The sequence below is a fragment of the Palaemon carinicauda genome, chromosome 1 (genome assembly GCF_036898095.1).
Source record: "Palaemon carinicauda isolate YSFRI2023 chromosome 1, ASM3689809v2, whole genome shotgun sequence".
Lineage (NCBI taxonomy): Eukaryota > Metazoa > Arthropoda > Malacostraca > Decapoda > Palaemonidae > Palaemon > Palaemon carinicauda.
The window spans coordinates 158850184-158873965 of NC_090725.1; the positions used below are offsets into that span (position 1 = coordinate 158850184).

Here is a 23782-nt window from a genome sequence, read left to right on the forward strand (position 1 = left end):
CAGCTCAAGTCCCGGTGTAATCAAGGCAATGATTCCCCAGACACTCTGGTCCCTAAGGGACCCGCGGAACGGACGGACCTGCAGTGGTGGCTGACCGACGAAAACCTTCGAAAGGGAGTTGATCTTCTCGTCATCCCCCCGGATTTGATGCAGTTCTCGGACGCGTCAAAAGAAGGGTGGGGGGCCTACGTTCTGAACCAGAGGATCTCAGGCCTATGGTCAGAATCAGAAAGGTACCTCCACATCAATCTGCTAGAAATAAAGGCCGTCTATCTGGCCCTTCAACAGTTCCAACAGACCCTGGCGGGCCACTCTGTGGTGGTGATGAGCGACAACACCACAGTAGTGGCTTATATCAACAAGCAGGGAGGTACCTTTTCACAACAGCTATCCCATCTTGCAGTAGAGATACTGAGGTGGACCGAAGTCCACTCGATTCCACTATCAGCTCGCTTTATTCCGGGCAAAAGGAATGTGCTCGCCGACAGTCTGAGCGGAGCATCGCAGATAGTGAGTACCGAGTGGTCTTTGGATCCTCAAGTAGCCAACAAAGTCCTGACTTTGTGGGGTTCCCCGACAGTGGACCTGTTCGCGACAGCTTTGAACTTCAAGCTGCTGCTGTACTGCTCCCCAGTCCCGGATCCCTAGGCACTCTGGCAAGATGCCTTCCAACAACGGTGGGACAACATCGACGTCTACGCCTTTCCACCGTTCTGTCTGATGAGAAGGGTGCTCAACAAGACCAGACTATCGGTCAATCTTTCAATGACCCTAATAGCTCCGCTATGGCATCACGCAGAGTGGTTCCCGGACCTTCTACAGCTCCTGACGGAACTCCCAAGAGAACTCCCCCCCCACGACACGAGCTACTCAAGCAACCACACTGCAACATCTACCACAAGGCCGTAGCCTCGCTTCGGCTTCACACCTGGAGACTATCCAGCGTCTCCTCACTGAGAGAGGCTTTTCGCAACAAGTTGCGGAGAGGATGTCTCGACACCTGCGAAAGTCATCCGCAGGGGTCTACCAGGCAAAGTGGAGAGTCGTCTGTGGTTGGTGTCGTGGGAGGGGTATTTCTCCCCTCAATGCCACGATTCCAGCAATAGCGGAGTTTCTCGTGTATTTGCGGGAGGAAATGCGCCTTTCAGTCTCTGCTGTGAAAGGCTATCGCTCAGCCTTAAGCTTAGCCTTCAGGCTGAAAGGAATAGACATTTCTTCCTCGCTGGAACTTTCTTTACTCATACGAAGCTACAAACTTACCTGCCCTCAGTCGGAAGTGAGACCTCCTCCATGGAACGTGGTTCGCGTCCTCAGGGCTCTTAAGAGACCTCCGTTCGAAACAATTACGCAGGCCTCTGATCGACACCTGACTTGGAAGACGGTGTTCCTGCTCGCTTTGGCATCAGCCAAGCGGGTCAGTGAACTTCATGGTCTCTCATACGACGTCGCCCATCAAGGGGATGGGGGGAGGTAACGTTCGGGTTCGTCCCAGAGTTTGTAGCTAAGACTCAGAACCCTTGAGTGCCGGACCCACGGTTCGACTCCTTCAGGGTCTCGAGTCTCCGTTCTGTAACAAGTGACCCAGACCATCTGCTACTATGTCCAGTGAGAAGTCTGAGGCGTTATCTGAAGAGAACGGCTACAGTCCGTCCCCGCATGCAAGCCCTGTTTGTGAGCACGGGAAGGACGAAGAGAAGGGTCACCAAAAATACCATCTCTGCTTAGATTCGAAGGGTCATCCACCACGCCTTGAATCCAGATCCTCCTCCGTCACGTCGTCCCAGAGCACACGATGTCAGAGGCATCGCAACGTCTCTGGCCTTTAAGAGAAACTTCTTGGTGACGCAGGTGCTACAAGCTGGGGTCTGGAAGCGTCAAACGACCTTCACAGCCCACTACCTGCAGGACGTGACCCACAGGAGCCTTGATACATTCTCGATCGGCCCTGTGGTGGCTGCACAACAGCTGGTCTAACCTCAGGCTCCTTAATGGACAGGTAGCAGAAGGTTGAGGGCATTGTTACCCGGTTTTAGACTGCATGAATGAAAAAGTATGTCTGGCCCTTACTTCTTTCTTCAACCTCCCCTCTCTTGGGGAAAGCAGCATCCTGGGTTCTCTGCATAGCTGACCTCGAACCTCTGCAGGTAAACCATTCTTCCTTGTGTTCCTAGTATTAAGATAATACTGTCGCGTCCCCCATACCCTGACGAGGTGGTATTGGGAACGTCCTAGCCTAGAATTCCATCTAAAGGACTTCAGGTCAACTTCCTATGACGAGTAACACTTCAATCCTCCACACATAAGCTTATGTAGGCCGCACGTTCCTTGCGGAGCAAGGAACTTGCGAGGTGCAGGGACTCTTTTTCTCGAGTGCTGCTCACTCGGATTCTGAGTCCCTGGGTAAAGCCAAAGCTAGTAAGGCCGGGACTCTCCACCCTACCTAAGGGTTAAGTCACCCCATGTAAATAGCGTGGTTTGTATTTCGGTTACGGAACAAATGACAAATTCGGAGATAATTTGTATTTTTCCTAACCATACAAACCTTAACTATTTACACATATTTGCCCGCCAGCCCTGTCCCCCAAGGCAAGTCCTACCTCTAAGTGAAGTGAAGCAGTTCACCGGTGTGTGAGGGGGGGGAGGGGTAGCTAGCTACCACTCTCTTACCCCCTTGCTAACTAGCGCGGGGGAAATTAACCCTCGTTAAAATTCTGATGGCTCGCCATTTCAGCTACGCCGAAAGTAAAACCCCATGTAAATAGCTAAGGTTTGTATGGTTAGGAAAAATACAAATTATCTCCGAATTTGTCATGTTTAAATCCCTATTCTTTATATTGGTAATAATATGCTGTATGAAAGCTATGTATTGTGGAATAGATTGTAGAGAATTATTTTGATCTTGAAAGTATCCTTCTTTTCTTCCAGATAAGTTAGCAGTTGAAACAGAGAGTGGTACCGATTCATCTGGTATGTTTTATGAGGGGTCTGTTGGAGAAACGAGCAGTTGGAGTTCCATTAGAAGGCATCAGATGACTGGTACAAATAAGGCTGTCAATGGAAGTAGACGTGGTTCAAGAGGAGGACCCTCGCGTGGAGATTCTTCTTCCTCAGAAGGGGTTAGATCATTACTTGTTACTTTTTAAGAGATTGTTGAAAGAGTTAGATTTTTTTTTCTCTTAAGAATTGGTTCAATTTTACCTTTTACACCAATGCCCCGTTATGCAAATGAGGTTCAGTCGTTCAGCGAAAATTCGTTCATCGAAGCGCATTTTCCCATTTACTTCCATAGTAAACACAGGTATATTCAAACAAGCTCAACAAGCTTAATATACAGTAATGAAATAGAATACTTGAAAAAGTATGTTTTATTAACATTAAGTAAGGTAATAGTAACCAGACAGCAACAGTTTAGAAAGTATATTTTATTTCTATTAGTAGCAAAAATGAAAAATTAAAAAGCAACTGCAATATTTCCAATGCTTTAGTGTCCATATATAAAAGAAAACAATACTACGGTATTAATAAAACGAAGTTAGTCGCTATATAAAACGCAAAGGCAAAATAAACATAATCTACTAATAATCAAATTTACAAAATAAAAGCATCCTTTACTTTATAATAGTTCTAAAATTAATAATAATAATAGTTATGAATTACCAATCAAATGACTTGTAACTTCACATAATCAAGAACTATACCGGTATTTGTCAACTTACTACCCATGCGACTTACGACTTCGATTTTACGACCACATTTTTCAATGATGTGACGTCACAAGTCTGTCGGATCTAGTACACTAATAAGACAACTATTTCCTTAGAAATAATCTTTGTTCCCATACTAACAAACCTTCTGTTATTTATGTGGATATTCTTTCAGGGGCTGCTGGAGGTAGCCATTAGACTTTAATTACGAGGTGGCAACCCTGTATAACCACTTGAGCGGGTAGGCTGTGGGTGGCTGGGGGCTACCCATCCACCTCTATATATACTATCACAGCGGTGAGAGATGTTACTTTTTCTTTTGGCTCAGTAGAGATTGGACGTGTCCGCTCTCCTCCTGACTGTCATTGGACTTTTTCAATTCTACTTTCTATTTTCAGGTGTTCGTGTTTTCTCTTGGAGATCGCTTTCATCATGCGAACCTGTCCAGGGTGCGAGGGTGCCGCGTGCGGGACCTTCAGGTCGTTGTTGGAGACCGACCTGAACTCCTTGTGTCCTACTTGCCAAGGGCATCGCCCTGACGAGGGACGATCGAGTAATGGCGTAGATCGTTCAACTCCTTGGCATCCCTGGGTACTGTTGGGGTTGTTGCTTCCCCTATAGGAGCAACTTCTCCTCCAGCTGCTGGCGAGCCATTCTCTCTTTCAGATCTGCTGCAGGTGTGGTCGTCCTTTGGGATTTCAGGACTCCCTTTGAAGGAGGAACTGCAGGGCCCCTTTCAGTGTGGTGCCAGGAAGGAACCTTCTCCACAGCCATTGACATCTCATGCTTTAGAACTGTGCGAGGTCCATCTGTTGCCTTCTCGAGGTCCTTCCACGCGTGGACGAGGTGATCGTTCGCGTTGCCTCTCCAACGGCCCCTGCTGACAACGAATCCTCTATCCATCCTTGGACCTTGTCGTCCCCTAACCTTCAACCTTCTGTTTCTCCCCACAGGAACCAGCAGGTTACAGGTGTGGATCTTCTGGGGACTGGCGCTCCTACCATCAGCAGCGCAAAAGGATGAGCATCACCATTGCCTCGCCCTTCTGGACTCTATTCCCCTGATCGCTGTTTGTGACGATTGGAAGTTCTTATGGATCGTACGTCATCACGATCCAAGCGCTCTTCTTCTGGAAGACGCTCACACACTAGAGCCTCGCACTCACGAACCTGCAGGTCTCAACGTTCTCTCGGAGACGTTCTTCTTCATGAGGACGAGTCACGATCGCCTTTTATACTATCACATGCAAAGTCTAGACCTAGGTTTAGATGCTTGTATTCTAGATCTCTGTGATCTAGATTACGAGAACGGCGCTCGCGCTTGCGAGCACGACGCTCACATTCACGAGGGCGTCATTCACGTTTGTGAGGGTATAGTTCAAGAGAGCTGCGTTCTCGATTGCGAGGCTGACTCTTATGTTTGCGAGCTAGGCATTTGCGTCGTTCACGCTATTCTCGAACGAGAACTAGACGCTCTCGTTCGCGATTAAGGTCTAGACGTTCCTCGTCTAGAGGTAGAGGTAGGCGTATGGGCAGTCCATCAGCACGTAGCCCCTCAACCAGACCTTCCAAACGACATCTGACTGGACCTGAAGATGAGTTTGACCATTCTTCTAACAGACGTACAGCCAAACCCCCAGTGCCTTTCATCGCCTGGGGAGTTTTAGCAAAGCGTTTACTTATGCGACGCTTGGAAACGCGTCCCTCTGTGACGCATTCTCCAACTAGAATAGTCCCTACTCAGAGGCCTCCTCTGGCGATTTCGTCGAACATAGATGCTTCTCGTAGGCAGCAGGAAGGCGTTAGACCTTCCTCTTCGACTCCTAGTGCTCCTGTTGCGAGCACTTCTGCTCGTGAATCGCGTCAGTTGATGCTTGTAACTCGGGATTTTGGGCGTGAATCTTGTGTTTTCACGAGTAAATTGGTGGTTTCCTCTAGCAATTCATGAGCAGATGCATCGGAAGCGCAAGCAAGTGCGTTACCAACACCTTCGCCTCGTCCCTCTGTCTTCCAACTCCAGCGGAAGACAACACCCTTCCCAGAATGGTTCAAGAAGACCCCTTATAGATTTGCGAACGTTCCTATTAGTCCAGACTTTCCTTCGCGTTCAAAGGGACGTGTTTCTCTCCCTCAGAGGTTATCACCTCTGTCGACTGGAGCTCCTTCTAGAGTTCCACCCAAAGGACACGCTCCTAGGGAATTCCAGTGTATACCTAGTGGTTCAGAGCTTTCTCCATGGGTGAAGGCTCTGAATGTGGTTACTCCACCGCCACTACCTTTGACTGTCTGAGTCAAGGCAACCCCTAGGATCCCCCTAGAACCCTCGTCGGGTTCGTCAGTTGGGAGTCAGGACCCTAGAAGGAGATTGACGGTAGTCAGACCGTGCAGATCACCTTCACCCTGATCGTGTGCTGAAGACCCTGTTCCTTCTGTTTTATGAATAGTACTTACCTGGCAGTTATATATATATAGCTGAGTCTCCGACTGCGGCAGAATTTAATCGAAAATCGCGGCAACCGCCTTGTGGTGGTTGTGTGGTTAGATGGTTAACAACCCTTACAGGGTGGTACTTGGAATCATTCCCGTTTTCTGTTCCTCAGATTATCTCTGCCGGCCAGATCGACAACATCGTTGGTCCGCCCTTTAGAGTTTTTTCGGATCGCTTTCCCTTCATCGCCTGTTTAGACTTGGTTTTTGGTGAAGTACACTGTGTTGGGATTTGGCAATCGTGTTTGTTTTTTGTTTTTTGTCTTTTTTCCTTTCTTATCATGAGTGAAAAAATTCATTATCGTATTTGTGCGAATGATATTTGCAAGGTGAGGTTGCCGAAAGTTTCGGTTGACCCTCACACTATCTGTATGGGTTGCAGGGGGTTTGAATGTGCTTTAGATAATAAGTGCAAGGAATGCGAGGTTTTAAGTGATGATAATTGGTTAGCTATGAAGCGCTATGTGCGCAAACTTGAGATTGATAGAGTTAGAAGAGCTAAATCAAAGTCAAAGTCTGCTAGTGAGCCTAGCTTAGATTTATCTATTGACCCTTTGCTTGTAACCTCTTTGGAAGTTATTCCTTCCCCGAATGTAGTAACTCCTGCCCCTTCTACAGGATCAGTGCCTACGGATGACCCTGGGTATGCTAAATTAGCTGCTGAATTAGAGGCCATTAAAGCACAATTGGAGGCCTTTAAAGGTAAGGGTGTAAGTGAAATTAGTGCTTGTGAAAGTGCAGTGGAGGTGGCGACTGATCGAATCTGTCATACCCCTAGGTCTAGACCTCTACCAAGCTCCCAGGACCAAGGGAGAAGGTACGTCGAAAGCCGAAAGGGGGTGAGAGGTGCTTATCCTCGGTCAGTCGTCGCCTCAGACAGTCCTGTTGCGATCTCCCAGGCTGCTCTTGACCGCCGTAGGAAAGGCGTGTCTGATACGTTTGTGTCTTCGCCTGATCGTTCTCCCAGACGTAATTGGCATTACGAATCAAGACCAATGAAGAGAGGGTGGAACCGGGACGTGCAGTCTCGCTCTCCCTCTCCCGGTTCGAGTAGCCAAGATCCTGATCCTTCGGAAGACGATTTCGATGTTGTTCCTGTTAAAAGGGCGAAACAGAGAGTCCTTAGCCCAGTTAATCCTGCTAGACTCCCTACTTCTGCCAGCGCTCCCAGTCAAGCCGTACGACAACTGCCGTCTTCGGCACCGCGAGAGCCAGCGGAGGTTGCTAAAGCTTTCATGGTTGTTATGCAGGAACAACTTTCATCGTTAGTTCAAGCTTTCAGCCACCCTTCTCAGTCTGTCAGACGTAAGGACGTCTCTTTACCTGTTAAGAGATCTTCTTCTAAGAGAGATCTTAGTATCTCTCCCAAGAAACCTCTGCGCACTTCGTCGGCCGTACGACAACGCACACCCTCTTCATCGGCACGCTGCCAGGAATTTCCTTCCCCCCTCTCCCGGCGCCAGGACGATACTGCCTCTCGTTCTCGGCGCCGTGACGATTCCGTTTCACTTTCGAAACGCCAGGACGTTACTGCCTCGTTTCTTAGGAAACAGGATGAATGCAGTCTGCATTTTCAAGGCGAAGGCAGCCTGCATCTTCAGGACGATTCCGTTTCTCGTCATCGTGACGATACTGCTTCTCGTCATCGTGACGATACCGCTTCTCGTCATCGTGACGATACCGCTTCTTGCCGACTGGATGTTAGCGGCGCTCGGCGCCAGGATTCAAACAGCTCTCGGTGCCAGACTGCTGGCAGCCCAACTCTTCAGGATGTTATCCTTGAGCAGGACCTCGAAGATATTTCGGAAGAGGAAGAAAAACCTGCCGACTCTTCTAGTGATTACAAGGTTCTTTCTCGCTCTCTTTTGGAACTTTATGGGGAGGAATTTCAACCTTCGGCCCCTCGTTCTCCTCAGTCTCAATTTACCAGGAAGAAAGCTACTAAGTCTTCGGCCTTCATCAAAATGAAACTTTCAATTTCGGCCAGGAAAGCTCTCGCTAAGGTGGATGATTGGATGAAGGAACGGAGACAAGCTGTCAAGACCACCTTTTCTTTTCCACCGTCTCGGCTCGCCTCCAAGGCCGGTATGTGGTATGAGACAGGGGAACCTTTGGGGTTAGGTGTGCCTGCCTCCTCCCAAGGTGACTTCTCGGCTCTTGTGGACTCGGCAAGAAGGCATGCTTTAAGCTCTGCCAAGGTGATGTGGTCCATGTCGGAGCTTGATCACCTCGTCAAGGGAATTTTCGGGGTTTTCGAGGTTTTCAGCTTCCTGGACTGGTCTCTCGGGACTCTGGCCGGAAGTCTGAACTCCTGGAGGACACGAAGGACCTGACGAGTATCATGTCCTGCATGGACAAAGCTCTAAGGGATGGAGCTAATGAATTGGCTTCCCTTTTCTCAGCAGGGATCTTAAAGAAGAGGGCCCTTTTGTGCTCCTTCACCTCCAGATCTGTGACTGTTGCCCAGAAGTCGGAGCTGCTTTACGCCCCTTTTTTCACGTCATCTTTTTCCTGAAGCTCTGGTCAGAGATATCTCCCTTTCTCTGGCTCAGAAGGCTACTCAGGACCTTTTGTCTCGGTCGGTTAGAAAGACCTTACCTGTTGCTCCTGCTCCTCTGAAGAAGGAAGAGAAGAAGTTTCAACAGCCCTTTCGGGGCAGGATCTCCTCGAGAGCGGATTTTAGGGGGAGAAGACAAGAGTCAGGGCCAAGGATCAGCAGGGGTGCGTTTAGGCCCCGGTCCAAAAAATGAGATGGAAGTCCTCCAGACACCAGTAGGGGCAAGAATGTCTCGTTTTTGGCAGTCTTGGAAAAGGAGAGGAGCGGACACCTGGTCCCTCTCAGTCGTCAAGGAAGGTTACAAGATCCCCTTTTTAAAGAAACCACCTCTCTCAGACTCTCCCCTAGCCTTAGTGGCTCAGTACACCGGCGCGGGGAAACGAGTGGCTCTTCTGGAGCTAGTTGACCAGATGTTGTTCAAGGGAGCAATAGAGCCGGTTCAAGACCTCGCCTCCCCAGGCTTTTACAATCGCCTGTTTCTGGTTCCCAAGAACTCGGGTGGATGGAGACCAGTCCTAGATGTCAGCTCTCTGAACGCCTTCGTGGAGAAAACAAAGTTCTCCATGGAGACGACTCAGTCAGTGCTGGCTGCAGTTCGTCCAGGAGACTGGATGGTTTCTCTCGACCTGCAGGACGCTTATTTTCACGTCCCCATTCATCCGTCTTCGAGGAGATATCTGAGGTTTGTGTTCCAGGGCAAGTGCTTCCAATTCAGGGCACTTTGCTTCGGTCTCAGCACAGCTCCCCAAGTTTTCACCAGACTAATGGCAAATGTGGCAGGCTGGTTACACCAGGAGGGGATAAGGGTCTCCTTCTATCTAGACGACTGGCTGATCCGGTCACAGTCGAAAGAGAAATGTCTGGAGGACCTAATGAAGACTTATACGATGACTCAGGACCTGGGACTTATCGCAACTGGGGGAAGTCTCAGACCGAGCCGAATCAGACTATTCTCTATTTGGGGATAGTTCTGAATTCAGTTCTTTTTCAGGCTTCTCCCTCCCAGGAGAGGCAGACCAGGTGCCTGGACAAGGTCAAAGACTTTTTGAGGAAGCAGGAATGCTCAGCGAAGGAGTGGATTAGTCTTCTGGGAACTCTATCCTCCCTCGAGCAGTTTGTCCCGTTGGGGAGACTGCACCTAAGGCCTCTGCAACACTTCCTTGCAAAGGTTTGGAACAGAAAGATCCAGAAGGACACTTTTTCTTTTCCCATTCCGACAAACATCAAGGATCTTTTGATGTGGTGGCTGGACCCAGCTCGGTTGGGAAAAGGGATCTCCTTGTTCAAGAAGAACCCCGACCTAGTGTTATTCTCAGACGCGTCCGAGTCAGGCTGGGGAGCAACACTAGGGAACAAAGAGGTCTCAGGTATTTGGGAAGGGAGTCAGACCAGTTGGCATATCAACAGGAAGGAATTGATGGCCATTTTGTTAGGGCTCAAGGCCTTCAAAACCTCAGTGTCAGGAAAGACTGTGGAGATCAATTCCGACAACACCACAGCTCTCGAGTACATAAGGAAGCAAGGGGGAACTCACTCCCTCTCTCTGTTCTCAACTGCGAGAGAGCTTCTCCTTTGGGCGAACGAGAACGAGACACAGCTGTTGACAAGGTTTGTTCAAGGGCAGAGAAACATCAGAGCAGACATGCTCAGCAGGAGGGGACAAGTCCTTCCCACAGAGTGGACTCTCAACCCGCATGTCTGTCGGAGCCTCTGGAAGTTGTGGGGCAGACCTGTAATAGACCTTTTCGCCTCCGGGCTAAACAAGAGGATCCCCAACTACTGCTCCCTAGTCCCGGACGAGGAATCGGTAGCAGTGGACGCCTTCTTGATGGATTGGACGGGGCTGGACATGTATGCCTTTCCCCCATTCAAGATCATCAATCTGGTTGTCAGGAAATTCGCTCTCCTCGATTCGGGACGAATGATCCTAGTGGCTCCATTCTGGCCTGCGAGGGAATGGTTCACTGAAGTGGTAGGGTTGCTGATGGACTTTCCAAGAAGACTCCCGGCAAGTCCAGAGCTTCTCAGACAACCCCACTTCGAGAGATTTCACCAAAACTCCCTCGCTCTCAATCTGATTGCCTTCAGACTGTCGAGAAGCTCGTTAGATCTCGAGGCTTTTCGGCACAAGCGGCGAAAGCTATTGCCAGGGCAAGGAGGATCTCTTCACAAAGAGTCTACCAGTCGAAGTGGGAGACCTTTAGAGCTTGGTGCAGGAGGCGCAAGGTTTCCTCGTCCTCTACCTCTCTAAGCCAGATTGCAGATTTTCTTTTGTACCTCAGGCAGGATGCTAAGCTGGTTGTATCTACCATTAAAGGATACAGGAGCATGCTCTCAACTGTCTTTAGGCATAGAGGCTTAGAGTTATCTCAGAATAAGGACTTGCAGGACCTCATTAGGTCTTTTGAGACAACGAAGCAGGTGCACTTAAGACCCCCTTCTTGGAACCTGGATGTGGTGCTTAAGTTTTTGTGCTCCAGGAAGTTTGAGCCTATCTCGCAAGCTTCTCTGCGAGATGTGACTAAGAAAACCCTCTTCCTTTTGACTCTAGCGACTGCCAGGAGGATCGGCGAGGTCCAGGCAATCGAGAAACATGTAGGCTTCACCCTAAATGGAGCGGTTTATGCCTTGAGGTTCGAATTTCTCGCCAAGAATGAGAACCCTTCGAAACCCTGGCCCAGGACTTTTGAAGTCCCTAACCTCACGAATCTAGTGGGTCAGGAACAGGAAAGCCTCCTCTGCCCGATTAGGGCTCTCAAGGCTTATTTGGCCCACACTAAGAGCGTGAGGGGTGCTTCCAACTCCTTATGGTGTTCGGTGAAGGATCCTCAAAAACCCCTGTCAAAGAACGCTTTGTCCTTTTTTCTGAGGGAAACTATTAGGGAAGCTCACCTCTTTTGTGAGGAAGAAAACTTCGCCCTGTTAAAAGTACGGGCTCACGAAGTAAGGGCCATTGCTGCTTCGCTGGCATACCGGAAAAATATGTCAGTTAGGCAGATCATGGACGCAACGTTCTGGAGGAGCAACTCTGTCTTCGCTTCTCATTACCTCAGAGAGGTAAGAGTGGACTATGACAAGTGTTATACCTTGGGCCCATACGTAGCTGCGGCTTCTGTATTAGGCAAAGGAGTTACTACCCCCACTCAACCTTAGTTTATGTATTTGTATATGGGTTTGTGTTTTTTATGGTTGTCTGAGGTCCTCGTCTTGTGGTACGGTTCCCTCAGTCCAGATAGATAGTTTATATCTATTTCTGCAAGGTTAGGTGGTTAGCTTTAGTAAGGTTGCAGGTTTTTATTATATGGGAAGGTAGTTTCTGAAGTCTAGTCAAGTTGTTGGTCCTACCCCTTTGACAGACTCGATTGAGTTGTTTGCAGCGTAGCAGGTCTACTCCTGGCTGAACACTCCTAAGGGAAAGCGACTCTAGAGGCAGTTACCTTTGAAGTCAGCTACCTTAGCAGGTAAGGAATCAAGGTGTTTGTTCTCCTACAACTCTTTTGTTGTTTCCCCAACTATGTTTTTCTGTCTGTTTCCCTCCTCCAAATGTGTGAATCAGCTATACATGTATATATATAACTGCCAGGTAAGTACTATTCATAAAAATTGATTTTTATGATAAAACAAAGTTTTATGAATACTTACCTGGCAGTTATATATATATTTTAAAGCCCACCCACCTCCCCTCAGGAGACAGGTCGGGCAAAGATAATCTGAGGAACAGAAAACGGGAATGATCCCAAGTACCACCCTGTAAGGGTTGTTAACCATCTAACCACACAACCACCACAAGGCGGTTGCCACGATTTTCGATTAAATTCTGCCGCAGTTGGAGACTCAGCTATATATATATATAACTGCCAGGTAAGTATTCATAGAACTTTGTTTTATCATAAAAACTCCATATTCTTATATAGCCAACTTACCCTTTACACCATTGAAGATAAAGGTGGTCATAACTAAGAAGCAGAAGAGAAGGATGAAAGGCGTAACACCACCTCATGCCGATATCATCCATCCTAGGACGAGTAAGGACATAGGCTCGCCCAGGGAGATCATGATCCATCTTTTCAAATCTCAAGACATCGAGGTAGTGCCTCCGGACCAGCTTCCAGTTTCTGTACCTCCTCCAGAGGAGGAGCCTCCATCTCCTGCTGCCAAGACTTCGGCTAGTGCCTCGAAGACCTCGCAAGTTCCACCCCTCCTAAGACCGCGGAGGAACGTTCTGTGCATAGGGAGTCGAAGGACTCTCAGACGAAACCTAAGAACGCTGCGGCACGGGAAGCTATATTGACTGAGGCACAGAGGTGATACCCTGTGGCGGGCCCACCCAGTGATTCTGTTGACGACCCTGACCTATCCCAGGCTCTGGATGTTAGCCTGGAAGTGGACGACCCCCTTGGACTCGAAGTATGAAAATCTTCCAAAGGTGGCCAATCCGAACTATCTCTCTGAACAGGAGAGACGGGAGTCTGAACATAACTTTAGGCAGGTCCTCGCCTGTATGAGGGTCATCAGCAGACTGTCCACTCCTGGTTCCACCATCCAGGAAGGGAAGGATATGGTTCTCGATGAAATATTCGAGACCCAGAAGCCTTCCAGGTCCAGTGCAGCTTTGCCCTTGTCCAAAGGTCAGACAGTTGCCAAAAGGAAAGCTGTCACTCAGATAGCTAGAACTTCTAGTTCCTTGAGGGCAGGTTCCTCCTCTCGGTCCCTTCCACTTCCTTTCGTTTTATAAAGGAAGTATTATGAGATTGAAGGGGAACCACACTCCACCATGACCCTCGATTCTTTGGTAGAGTCCATAACGAAGGGTGTTCTAACTCAAACCCTCTCCTCTCTGAAGCCCTCCCTCTCGGCAGTTTAGCTCCTGAACATAGAGAGAAGCGCGAAGTACGCCATTTAGGCTGCTTCGTGGTATTGTTGCGATCCTTAGGCTTCATGGTTCGCTCCCACGATCTTTTGAAGGAGTTGGCCAGGAAGACTTTGTAGTCCTTCCGGTTGTCAGGTAACCGGACTCTTGAGTTTCTGTCTCACCATGAAGTGATCACCCCAGAGTATTGCGTCCTCTTCATTCAATCTCTCTCTCTCCACTGACTCGGGATCCAGTGCATTTAAGCTTCTATGCGAAGGGATACGCATAGGAGCCGGCCCTCAGGGCCAAAATCCAGACCATGCTGCAGAAGGGCGCTCGCCAAAGGGTTGCAGAAGGGTCCCCAGGCTTCTATAGTTGAATTTTTGGATCCGTCTTTAAGGAAGTATTTAAGGTTCATTCATGAAGGAAAAGACATACCTGTTCAAGGTTCTATGTTTCGGTGTCACGACAGCTCCTCAGGTATTCACCAGAGTTTTTTGCTCGTGTCATTTTGGGCTAACAGGAACGGCATCCGTCTTCTCAGATATCTGGCTGATCCTAGCAGACTGGGAGATGACCCTTCTTCATCACTGAGACATGCTTTTCACAGTGGCAGCTGAAGTCCCTGTGGAACCAACACTCCAATCCACCAGACACATGAGTTCCTATAACTCAAGATCAGGTGACGGATTTGAGTTGGTGGATGGTAGATGAAAACCTTTGAAGGGGACAGATATGCATCAAAAGAAGGGTGGGGAGCTCACCTGTAGCACCATACGATCTTCGGCCTTATGTCAGAGTCAGGAAGGTACCAGCACTTGAATCTGCTAGAGATGAGAGCAGCCTACCTAGCTCTTCATCAGTACCAACAGTTGCTGGCAGGTCATTCTGTGGTGTTGATGAGCGACAATACCACACTAGTGGCTTACATGACCAAACAGGGCAGTACCTTTTTTGCAATCTCTATGCCTTCTTGCAGAAAAGATCCTCAGATGGTCAGAAGAACATTATCTCAGATAGTAGGCTCTGAATGGTCTTTGAATCGTCAGATAGCCTACAAAGTCCTGAGTTTGTGGGGTTCCCCGACTGTAGACCTGTTCGCAACATCTCTGAAGAGCAAACTTTCGCTGTACTGTTCTCCAGTCCGGACCCTCAGGCTCTATGGCAAGATGCATTCCAACAACGATGGGACAACTTCGACATGTAGGCCTTCCCCCATTTTGTCTGAAGAGAAGACTGCTCAACAAGACCAGAGTATTCAAGATCTAATGATGACCCTTGTAGCTCTCCTATGGCACCATGCAGTGGTTACCGGACCGCCTGCATCTTTTAGTAGATCTACCAAGAAAACTCCCTCCACGACCAGATCTACCATGGATACTTGCGTAGTTCCTCAGCCTTGGTCTACCAGGCTAAATGGAGAGTATTCTGTGGTTGGTTTCGTGGAAGGAATATCTCTCCACTCAATGCCACTACAGTGGAACCTCTACATTTGATCTTAATTCGTTCCGGGAACTGCTTCGTATGTAAAAACAATCGTATGTTGGGGCAAATATTCCCATAAGAATACACTTTAATTTGTATAATTCGTTCCTCAGCCCGAAAACCTATGATAACTCCTTAATAAATTACTACACATAATTACACATAACAATAATAGATGTTAAAAAGAATGATTATAAAGAAATAATAAATAAAAAAAGGGTTTTTATTGTCACTTTACCTTAGAGACAGGCCAACGCAGGTGTAGGAATTGCTACGCAGGAGGAGACGGACGGTCGGCGAGGATGTAGAGATGTGTGACTGCGATAACGTACCGTAACTTACTCTAACTTACACTACGTGAACTTCAACTTAACTTAGCTTATTTATTCTTATTTTTTATTTTTATATTTTTTTCTTTTTTAATATTTTTTTTCTTTCTGATTTTTAATTTTCATCACTTTCACTCAATTCAATCTTAGTTTTCTTTGCTTCACTTTCTTTCTCTTCATCACGATCACTAGACCGCTTCGTAGATTTTTTAAAGAAACTATAGGTAGAAAGTTGCTTGGTACGGCTTTTCAGAATTTTTCTGAAATGGGTTAACAGATATCATTGAATTGCGAAACTGCACGGCAGACCTGAAGTTTCTGTGGGTGATACTTATCAATGAAATCAACCACGTGTTAATGATATGCTAACATCTCTTTTATTTCAACCGAACTTCAGATGTGCTTTCTCGATGTACTCCGACTCACTCAACTGCGCTTGGAACTCATCATGCTGCATGGCATGCAGCTCCTTGAGTTCCTCGGTGGTGAGCTCTTCATGATGCTCCTCGACAAGTTTGGTGATGTCATCTTCATCGAACTCCAGACCCATGGACTTGCCAAGGGATACAATCTCTTCTACGTCTTCCTCTACGGCAAGCACAGGTTCAGGCTCGGGGCCAAAACCTTCAAAATCTCTGGGAGACACAGCATCAGGCCAAAGCATCTTCCAAGCTGAATTCAGTGTCCGTCGAGTTACTCCCTCCCAAGCCTGATCTATGATCTTCAAGCAGTGCACGATATTGAAATGGCTCCTCCAAACTTCACGCAAAGTTAAGTTGGTGCTTTGGGTGACATTAAAGCACTGTTTAAATAAGTGCTTGGTGTAGAGCTTCTTAAAATTAGAGATGACTGGCTGGTCCATGAGCTGGAGGATAGGGGTGGTGTTCGGTGGAATATACAGCACTCTGATAAACTTGAACTAGTCGTTGATATCATCTTCGAGTCCTGGGGGTGAGCAGGAGCCTTATCCAAGCAAAGCAAGCACTTTAAAGGCAAATTCCTCTCCTGAAGGTACTTCTTGACAGCAGGGCCGAAAACTTGGTTTACCCATTCAACAAAGAAATGCCTAGTAACGCAAGCCTTAGAATTAGCACGCCAGAAAACATGAAGCATGTCCTTATTGACTCTATGTGCCTTAAATGCCCTAGGGTTTTCGGAATGATAAACCAATAACGGCTTCATTTTGTAGTCCCCGCTGGCATTGGCACATAGGGCAAGAGTCAACCGATCCTTCATAGGCTTAAGTCCAGGCATTTTTTTCTCTTCGGCGGTGATGTATGTTCGACTAGGCATCTTTTTCCAAATCAGACCGGTTTCATCACAATTGAAAAATTGCTGCTCTACGTAGCCTTCATCCTCCACGATCTTTTCAAACTTCTTAACAAACTCGTTAACAGCCTTGGTGTCCAAACTTGAAGCCTCTCCGTGCTGAACAATTGAATGAATCCCGGTCTGTCTCTTGTAAATTTCTCGAACCAACCGCGTGACGCCTTGAATTCCTCCGTTGTAGGATCGGTTGAACTCTCCCCCGCGTCACCCCCAGAGCCCGCTGCCTTCAAGTCACAATAGATAGTGCTGGCCTTCTCACAAATGATTGTTTCAGGGATTGTATTGCCAACAATCTCTTTATCCTTTATCCATATCAACAAAAAGCATTCCATCTCTTCCAGGGTAGGGCTACGACGTTTTGAAATAATGGTGATCCCCTTCGATGGTTTGACTGCTTTAATGGCTGCCTTCTGCTTGGTGATCGTTGAGATCGTAGACATATTCCGGACATATTGTTTAGCCAGATCATTCACACGCACACCGCGCTCATGTTTTTCTATAATTTCTTGCTTCAATTCTAATGAAAGCATTGCCTTCTACCGTTTCTCACCACTACTACTACAGTACTACTACCTGTACCAAAACTAAGCTTCTTAGGACCCATGATTATACGTAAAATCAAAAAGGAAACAAGAGAAAAAGAAGATGATAAGCACTGTTAATAACGGACTAAACAGAGGACAACCACACGATGCGCACGAGAACAGAGAACTGACCGACGCGACGCTCAGTGGCCTCCCTCCAACGTCCTGCCGTCTACCAGTGTACTGTAAACAAGAAACTACGACCGACGCTTCGAGAAAATTCTACGTGTATGATCTACGTCGGATGTTGGAGCAAGACTTCGGGTGTCGTGACGAATGTCATGTTGAATGGAGAGTTACTTAAGGAAGTGGATCAGTTTAAGTACTTGGGGTCTGTTGTTGCAGCAAATGGTGGAGTGGAAGCAGATGTACGTCAGAGAGTGAATGAAGGTTGCAAAGTGTTGGGGGCAGTTAAGGGAGTAGTAAAAAATAGAGGGTTGGGCATGAATGTAAAAAGAGTTCTATATGAGAAAGTGATTGTACCATCTGTGATGTATGGATCGGAGTTGTGGGGAATGAAAGTGATGGAGAGACAGAAATTGAATGTGTTTGAGATGAAGTGTCTAAGGAGTATGGCTGGTGTATCTCAAGTAGATAGGGTTAGGAACGAAGTGGTGAGAGTGAGAACGGGTGTAAGAAATGAGCTAGCAGCTAGAGTGGATATGAATGTGTTGAGGTGGTTTGGCCATGTTGAGAGAATGGAAAATGGCTGTCTGCTAAAGAAGGTGATGAATGCAAGAGTTGATGGGAGAAGTACAAGAGGAAGGCCAAGGTTTGGGTGGATGGATGGAGTGAAGAAAGCTCTGGGTGATAGGAGGATAGATGTGAGAGAGGCAAGAGAGCGTGCTAGAAATAGGAATGAATGGCGAGCGATTGTGACGCAGTTCCGGTAGGCCCTGCTGCTTCCTCTGATGCCTTAGATGACCGCGGAGGTAGCAGCAGTAGGGGATTCAGCATTATGAAGCTTCATCTGTGGTGGATAATGTGGGAGGGTGGGCTGTGGCACCCTAGCAGTACTAGCTGAACTCGGTTGAGTCCCGTGTTAGGCTGGAGGAACGTAGAGAGTAGAGGTCCCCTTTTTTGTTTTGTTTCATTGTTGATGTTGGCTACCCCCCAAAATTGGGGGAAGTGCCTTGGTATATGTATGTATGTACTTCAGGTGTTGGAACAATCATATGTAAAGGCAATCGTACGTAGAGGTTCCACTGTATTTTTAAACCGGGAGATTCTTAGCACCCCGCTGCACCTGGGACTGTTGGCCATTCTGTCATCTTGTCTTTCCATGACTAACAAAATTCATAGAGGATTCATTGGATAGATACATCAAAGGATAGCCAGTTCCTTGTGATGTGTAGTGCCTGTCTAACTAAGAGCAAGTGACCCCCTGCCGGTCCATACTAATTCTAGTAAGATCAACCGCCAGGCATTAGGAGTAAAAACCGAAGAGAGTTTGTCCATAGCCTTAAACCCAATCCGTCACCCTGCTGCCAGTGACTTCATAGAGATTTGGAGGGGGGGAGGGGCATTTCCTCCCCATGCAATGCTCTCATTACTCCACCAATTTGCTCATCCGCTGATGCGAGTATAACCGTTGGCAAACAGATTTCTAAGATATGCCACCTAGTACGGTATATTTAGCCTGATTTATATATAAAATTTCAGAAATTTGATTTCCAAATTTTACTTAAAGGGACCGTCCGCCATGAGGTTTTGACATAACTTTCAGAAATCGAAAATAATTTTATTGCTTCTATGTATGCGTAAACATATCGTACATGCTCCCCAGAAGTTGCAGCCAATTATTTTTACAAATAACGAAGATATAGCCGTTTTTAAATGATGACGTCCTCCTTACTGTGTCGTCTGCTCCTTACTGTGTCGTCTGCATGACTGAGTTTGACAAAATCATCTTTGTGTGTTATTTATGCATATCAATAGCGATTTTTCAATTATGTTTCGATCTATCGTACGTCTGGCAGAAATGGAAGGCATTGGTAGAGCGTAGTTGAATGAAATCTACTCCTACGAGAACAGAAGCCAGTTTCCAAACACTTATAGAAGTTATAATGCATGCGTTTGTTTACTTGAAGTTCGTATGTACATTGTGTTTTCACAACGTCCTCGGGAACTTTATAGCAAGGCCAATGTTACCTAAGGTCATAAAAAGAACAAATAGTCTATCATTTTTCCAAACTATGAGTAAATAGCGGTCTTTAAATGATCACGTCATCTTTACTGCGTCGTCTGCATGACTGAGTTTGACAGAATCGTAGTTATGTTTATTTTTGCATCTCTCTCTCTCTCTCTCTCTCTCTCTCTCTCTCTCTCTCTCTCTCTCTCTCTCTCTCTCTCTCTCAAATTATTTAAAACTGCCATTTATACAAATTCTATACAGTAATACCAATGTTCAACTCTCTTAGAATCAAATAATGGTTGATCTCTCTCTCTCTCTCTCTCTCTCTCTCTCTCTCTCTCTCTCTCTCTCTCTCTCTCTCTCTCTCTCTCAATTTGTGAACTGCCATCTACAGTATATCAACCAAATTCTATCACTCCAAAATTAAATTCATGATCTCTCTCTCCCTCTCTTACTATTATGTTTCGATATATCGTACTTCTGGCAGAAATGAAAGGCATTGGTAGAGGGTAGGTAAATGAAAACTACCAGCTGGCAACTCGGAATAGTAAACTGAGGGTTCAAATACCTCGTTTAGGGTGCATTTATGTAAGAATAAACAATAAAAGTTATCATAATATTATCTTTATTTCTTTAAGAAAAGAAGCAAAAATTTGTTGCAAATCTTTGGGAGCTCATAACTCAAAAACATGCTTATTCACACTTAGGTACAGTAGGGTCCCGAATTATGCGAGAATTTGGTCGATTAATGACCTCGTGTAAATGGAAAATCGCGAATTTTGAAACACACAACTAACAGAAATAATTCCATTGCGGCCATGGCAACCAGCAATTTGCCTATTCAAATGTGTTTACTACCCATTTCCAATACTTTCTTTGTACTATACTGTATTTCTTTATAATATCAAATTGTTCTTGTAAATAAATAAAACATTTAATATACTTTAAAGTTCTAATAACTTGAAAAATAGTTAAAATTACAACCAGGATAGGTGTAAACACCATATATTTCCCGTTATAACACAACCCAAAATACAGACAAATTTTAATGTTTGTCATATCTATTGTATAATACAACTGGTGAATAGCAAAACCATCACTCTATAGACTAGCTTGTTGTATGATTGAAAATCCAGAATTATCAAAATAAAGGCGATTTTATATCATGCGTTTCCTAAACACGCTAAAACGCACAATAGAAAACGACAACCAATGTTTTGATTACGTTTATCTCTGATCACAACGAAGAAACAGACGCATTTATACATCTGTGTTTTTGAATTGACAGCAATTTTACCAAGTATAGATTATATGTTGAATTTGTTATTACCAATGTTCTAATTATTTTTTATTAGAACTTTCAAATAAATGAAATGAATGCCATTTATGAAATGTTTTTCTTTATGATGCCGCCTGAAACGGAAACCTTCCATTTGTTTACGCTCCATCTTCGATCATAATAAACAAACGAATGCATTAAACACACATGATCTAAGTCATAACTAATGATATTACAAACATTTAGTAAACATTATGTTATTACAAATATTTTACTTACCGTATCCATATAAATTCCTAAATTCGTAGCAAAGCTGGAAATTTTTTTTTCCTTATGCGTTTAATCCACAATAGCAAACTGCCGCTAATGACAGAGTGATAACTTCCGATAATTCTAAACTGTTACGAAAGATAATTGTCCTTTCCATATCCAAAATACTTTTCCTAACTTCAGTTATAAGTCAACTTGTATCCACCTCAATTATGGATCCATATGCAAAAAAGGTAAAAGAAGAAAGTACTAGGCCTATTTTTAAAGTCACCGAACAATTAGGTTACCGCTATAACGTTCGATGTGAGAGAGAGAGAGAGAGAGAGAGAGAGAGAGAGAGAGAGAGAGAGAGAGAGAGAGAGAGAGAGGGATGGTTTTAAAGTACTAAACAATAAATATGATAGGTTATAACACATTGGTGTTTATGTAATATTAACTGTATAGATGGTTTGAATAAGTTAAGAAATGGTGTAAACAATTCTTTGTTATTGTATTTGCGCGGAAGCTAGACATCAGCTGATGTGATCATAGCCAAAAGTAAAACAAAAATAAGTTAGCAATACTCAATTTTTAAAACACACCCGAAATTTAACAACATAAGTACATGTTTTATTATAGCGCAATTGACATTTAAAGAGTAAAAATTTTCTGGAATAGAATGGTGTTTCCTAAAAAATAGTGGTTTGCGGACGAAATCGGTTACCGTATTTTAAGCTATGATTGAAATGGATGTATACACGGTATAATTTTTTCGTTTTGTATTTAATTGACACTTCAAGAAAACTGATTTTGGTTTCTTCATCTATTTGTAAGTATTGTATAACGAGAGAGAGAGAGAGAGAGAGAGAGAGAGAGAGAGAGAGAGAGAGAGAGAGAGAGAGAGAGAGAGAGAGAGAGAGAATCAGCTGTTGTAATTGAATGTCGTGTTTTTGTTTCGTGTACCCCCTGAAGCGAGGAATTGATCGCCACAACTAACAATATTCATGTTAATTTCATTCTTAAACTCAAGTTGCCATATGTGAACTATGGTTTTATTTCTTACAGAGAGAGAGAGAGAGAGAGAGAGAGAGAGAGAGAGAGAGAGAGAGAGAGAGAGAGAGAGAGAGAGAGATTTCTGCCATCAAATCTCTCTCTCTCTCTCTCTCTCTCTCTCTCTCTCTCTCTCTAGATTTTATTTTACCGTCTACTCTACAAAACCAATGTTTGCAAATCAAATGTATACTGTTTAAAATATGACAAAATATTGACGACTCGTTACCTAAGTTTAGGCTATTCACTGCCGATAAACGAACCCAGTCTACTCGTGAAAACCTTGAACGCCCAGAGGGAAAAATAAGGCTTTTAAATATACTGTACTAAACAAAAATAATGCTTTAATATACCATCATTAACACTACCATTACAATTATCGTAAGGTTGGAGAAAGATAAAGATTGCCGAGAACGTAACCACATTTCTGTTTACATTTTGTCAGCTGGACTCGCACAGTTAACAGACTAACAGTTGATTTCATTGTTGATGTGGAATTTTATCCTTAAATAGGCTATTCATTATGAAATTATGTTAATGAATTGTAATGTTAATATTGTTTTGTAACATTTATTATAAATCACTGTATTTAGGGCTACCAATATACTTAAAAAGACAATAGATTTGATACATTTTGTAGTGCTTGACTCGCGAACTTTGAACAGCCTCGTGGATACAGAAAATTTATTTTTGAAAAATAGCGATCGCGGAAAAGGGGAATCGTGTAATTCGAACACGCTTAATTCGGGACCCTACTGTACATTTTTCTCACTTATTTGTTGTTCGATATTAGAGAGAAAGATATCATTGAAAAGAAGAATAAAAATCCCACAATTCTGTCAGACAAAATATTGATTTTCTTTTTATATTTTTTCACGATTATTTTCTGTCTAGACGAGAAAAAAAATAAAAATTCATTAAAAAAAAACAGAAAAGAAAATCAAAATTCTGTCCAACTGAATTGTTCGGTTGATTGAGTAGTTTTTATGGTATAAGTTTCAATACAATTGGTATAATAGTAGTGGGGGAAAATGTACGTAATTTTTTTTTTAAATCATGATTTTTGCTCATAAATCCAAAAGTTTTTGATCAAATGACTTGAAATTTTTATATGATGAAGGTATTATATATGTCTAAAACATATATAGAAATGGTGTAATTTGGATCATTAGAAAAAAAATGGCGGACATGGTGGACGGTCCCCTTAAGCTAACCATTGTCTGATTTGATTTTTTCAATGTCATTAATTCAAATTCTTAAGATCCTGCATTTGTGATCATAGTTTCTAAATAATAAATGATTCAACTTCATTAATCCTTTCTCCTTTGGTTAATATTTCATCTTCCATTGCATATTCCATTCTCATCATCTCTGTCCTTCTTTTATTTAACTTGAACCAACCTCATGTGTTATTTCATGCATTCTGGTAAGCAATCTTTGGAAGTCCAGTGATGCTGCCAATAAGGCCAGCATCATTAGCATACTCTAGGTCAGCTAATTTCCTGTTACCAATCCAGTCCAATCCTTCTCCACCATCCCCAACTTTTCTATACATATAAAATCCGTGAGGCGGATAAACAACACAGGTGGCGAGACATTCCCTTGGAGCACTCCATTGTTCACTGAAAATTCATTTAATAAGACTCCAGTAACATTAACTTTGCACTTGCAATGCTCATGAACAGGCTTAATCAAATTTACATTTGTTCCGACACATACAAACCTTTGCTATTTATAGGGGTGT

The 23782-nt window shown here is 44.8% G+C and overlaps 1 protein-coding gene across 5 annotated transcripts in view; it reads left to right on the plus strand.

The window, feature by feature from the left end:
- Positions 1-23782, plus strand: part of LOC137652693 (E3 ubiquitin-protein ligase RNF19B-like) — a 305828-nt gene that overhangs the window by 98787 nt on the left and 183259 nt on the right. For all 5 annotated transcript variants that reach the window (XM_068386125.1, XM_068386099.1, XM_068386105.1 and 2 more), the window contains exon 3: positions 2926-3116. In XM_068386125.1, coding sequence (XP_068242226.1) covers positions 2926-3116 — 191 coding nt within the window. The remainder of the gene's footprint in view (positions 1-2925; positions 3117-23782) is intronic.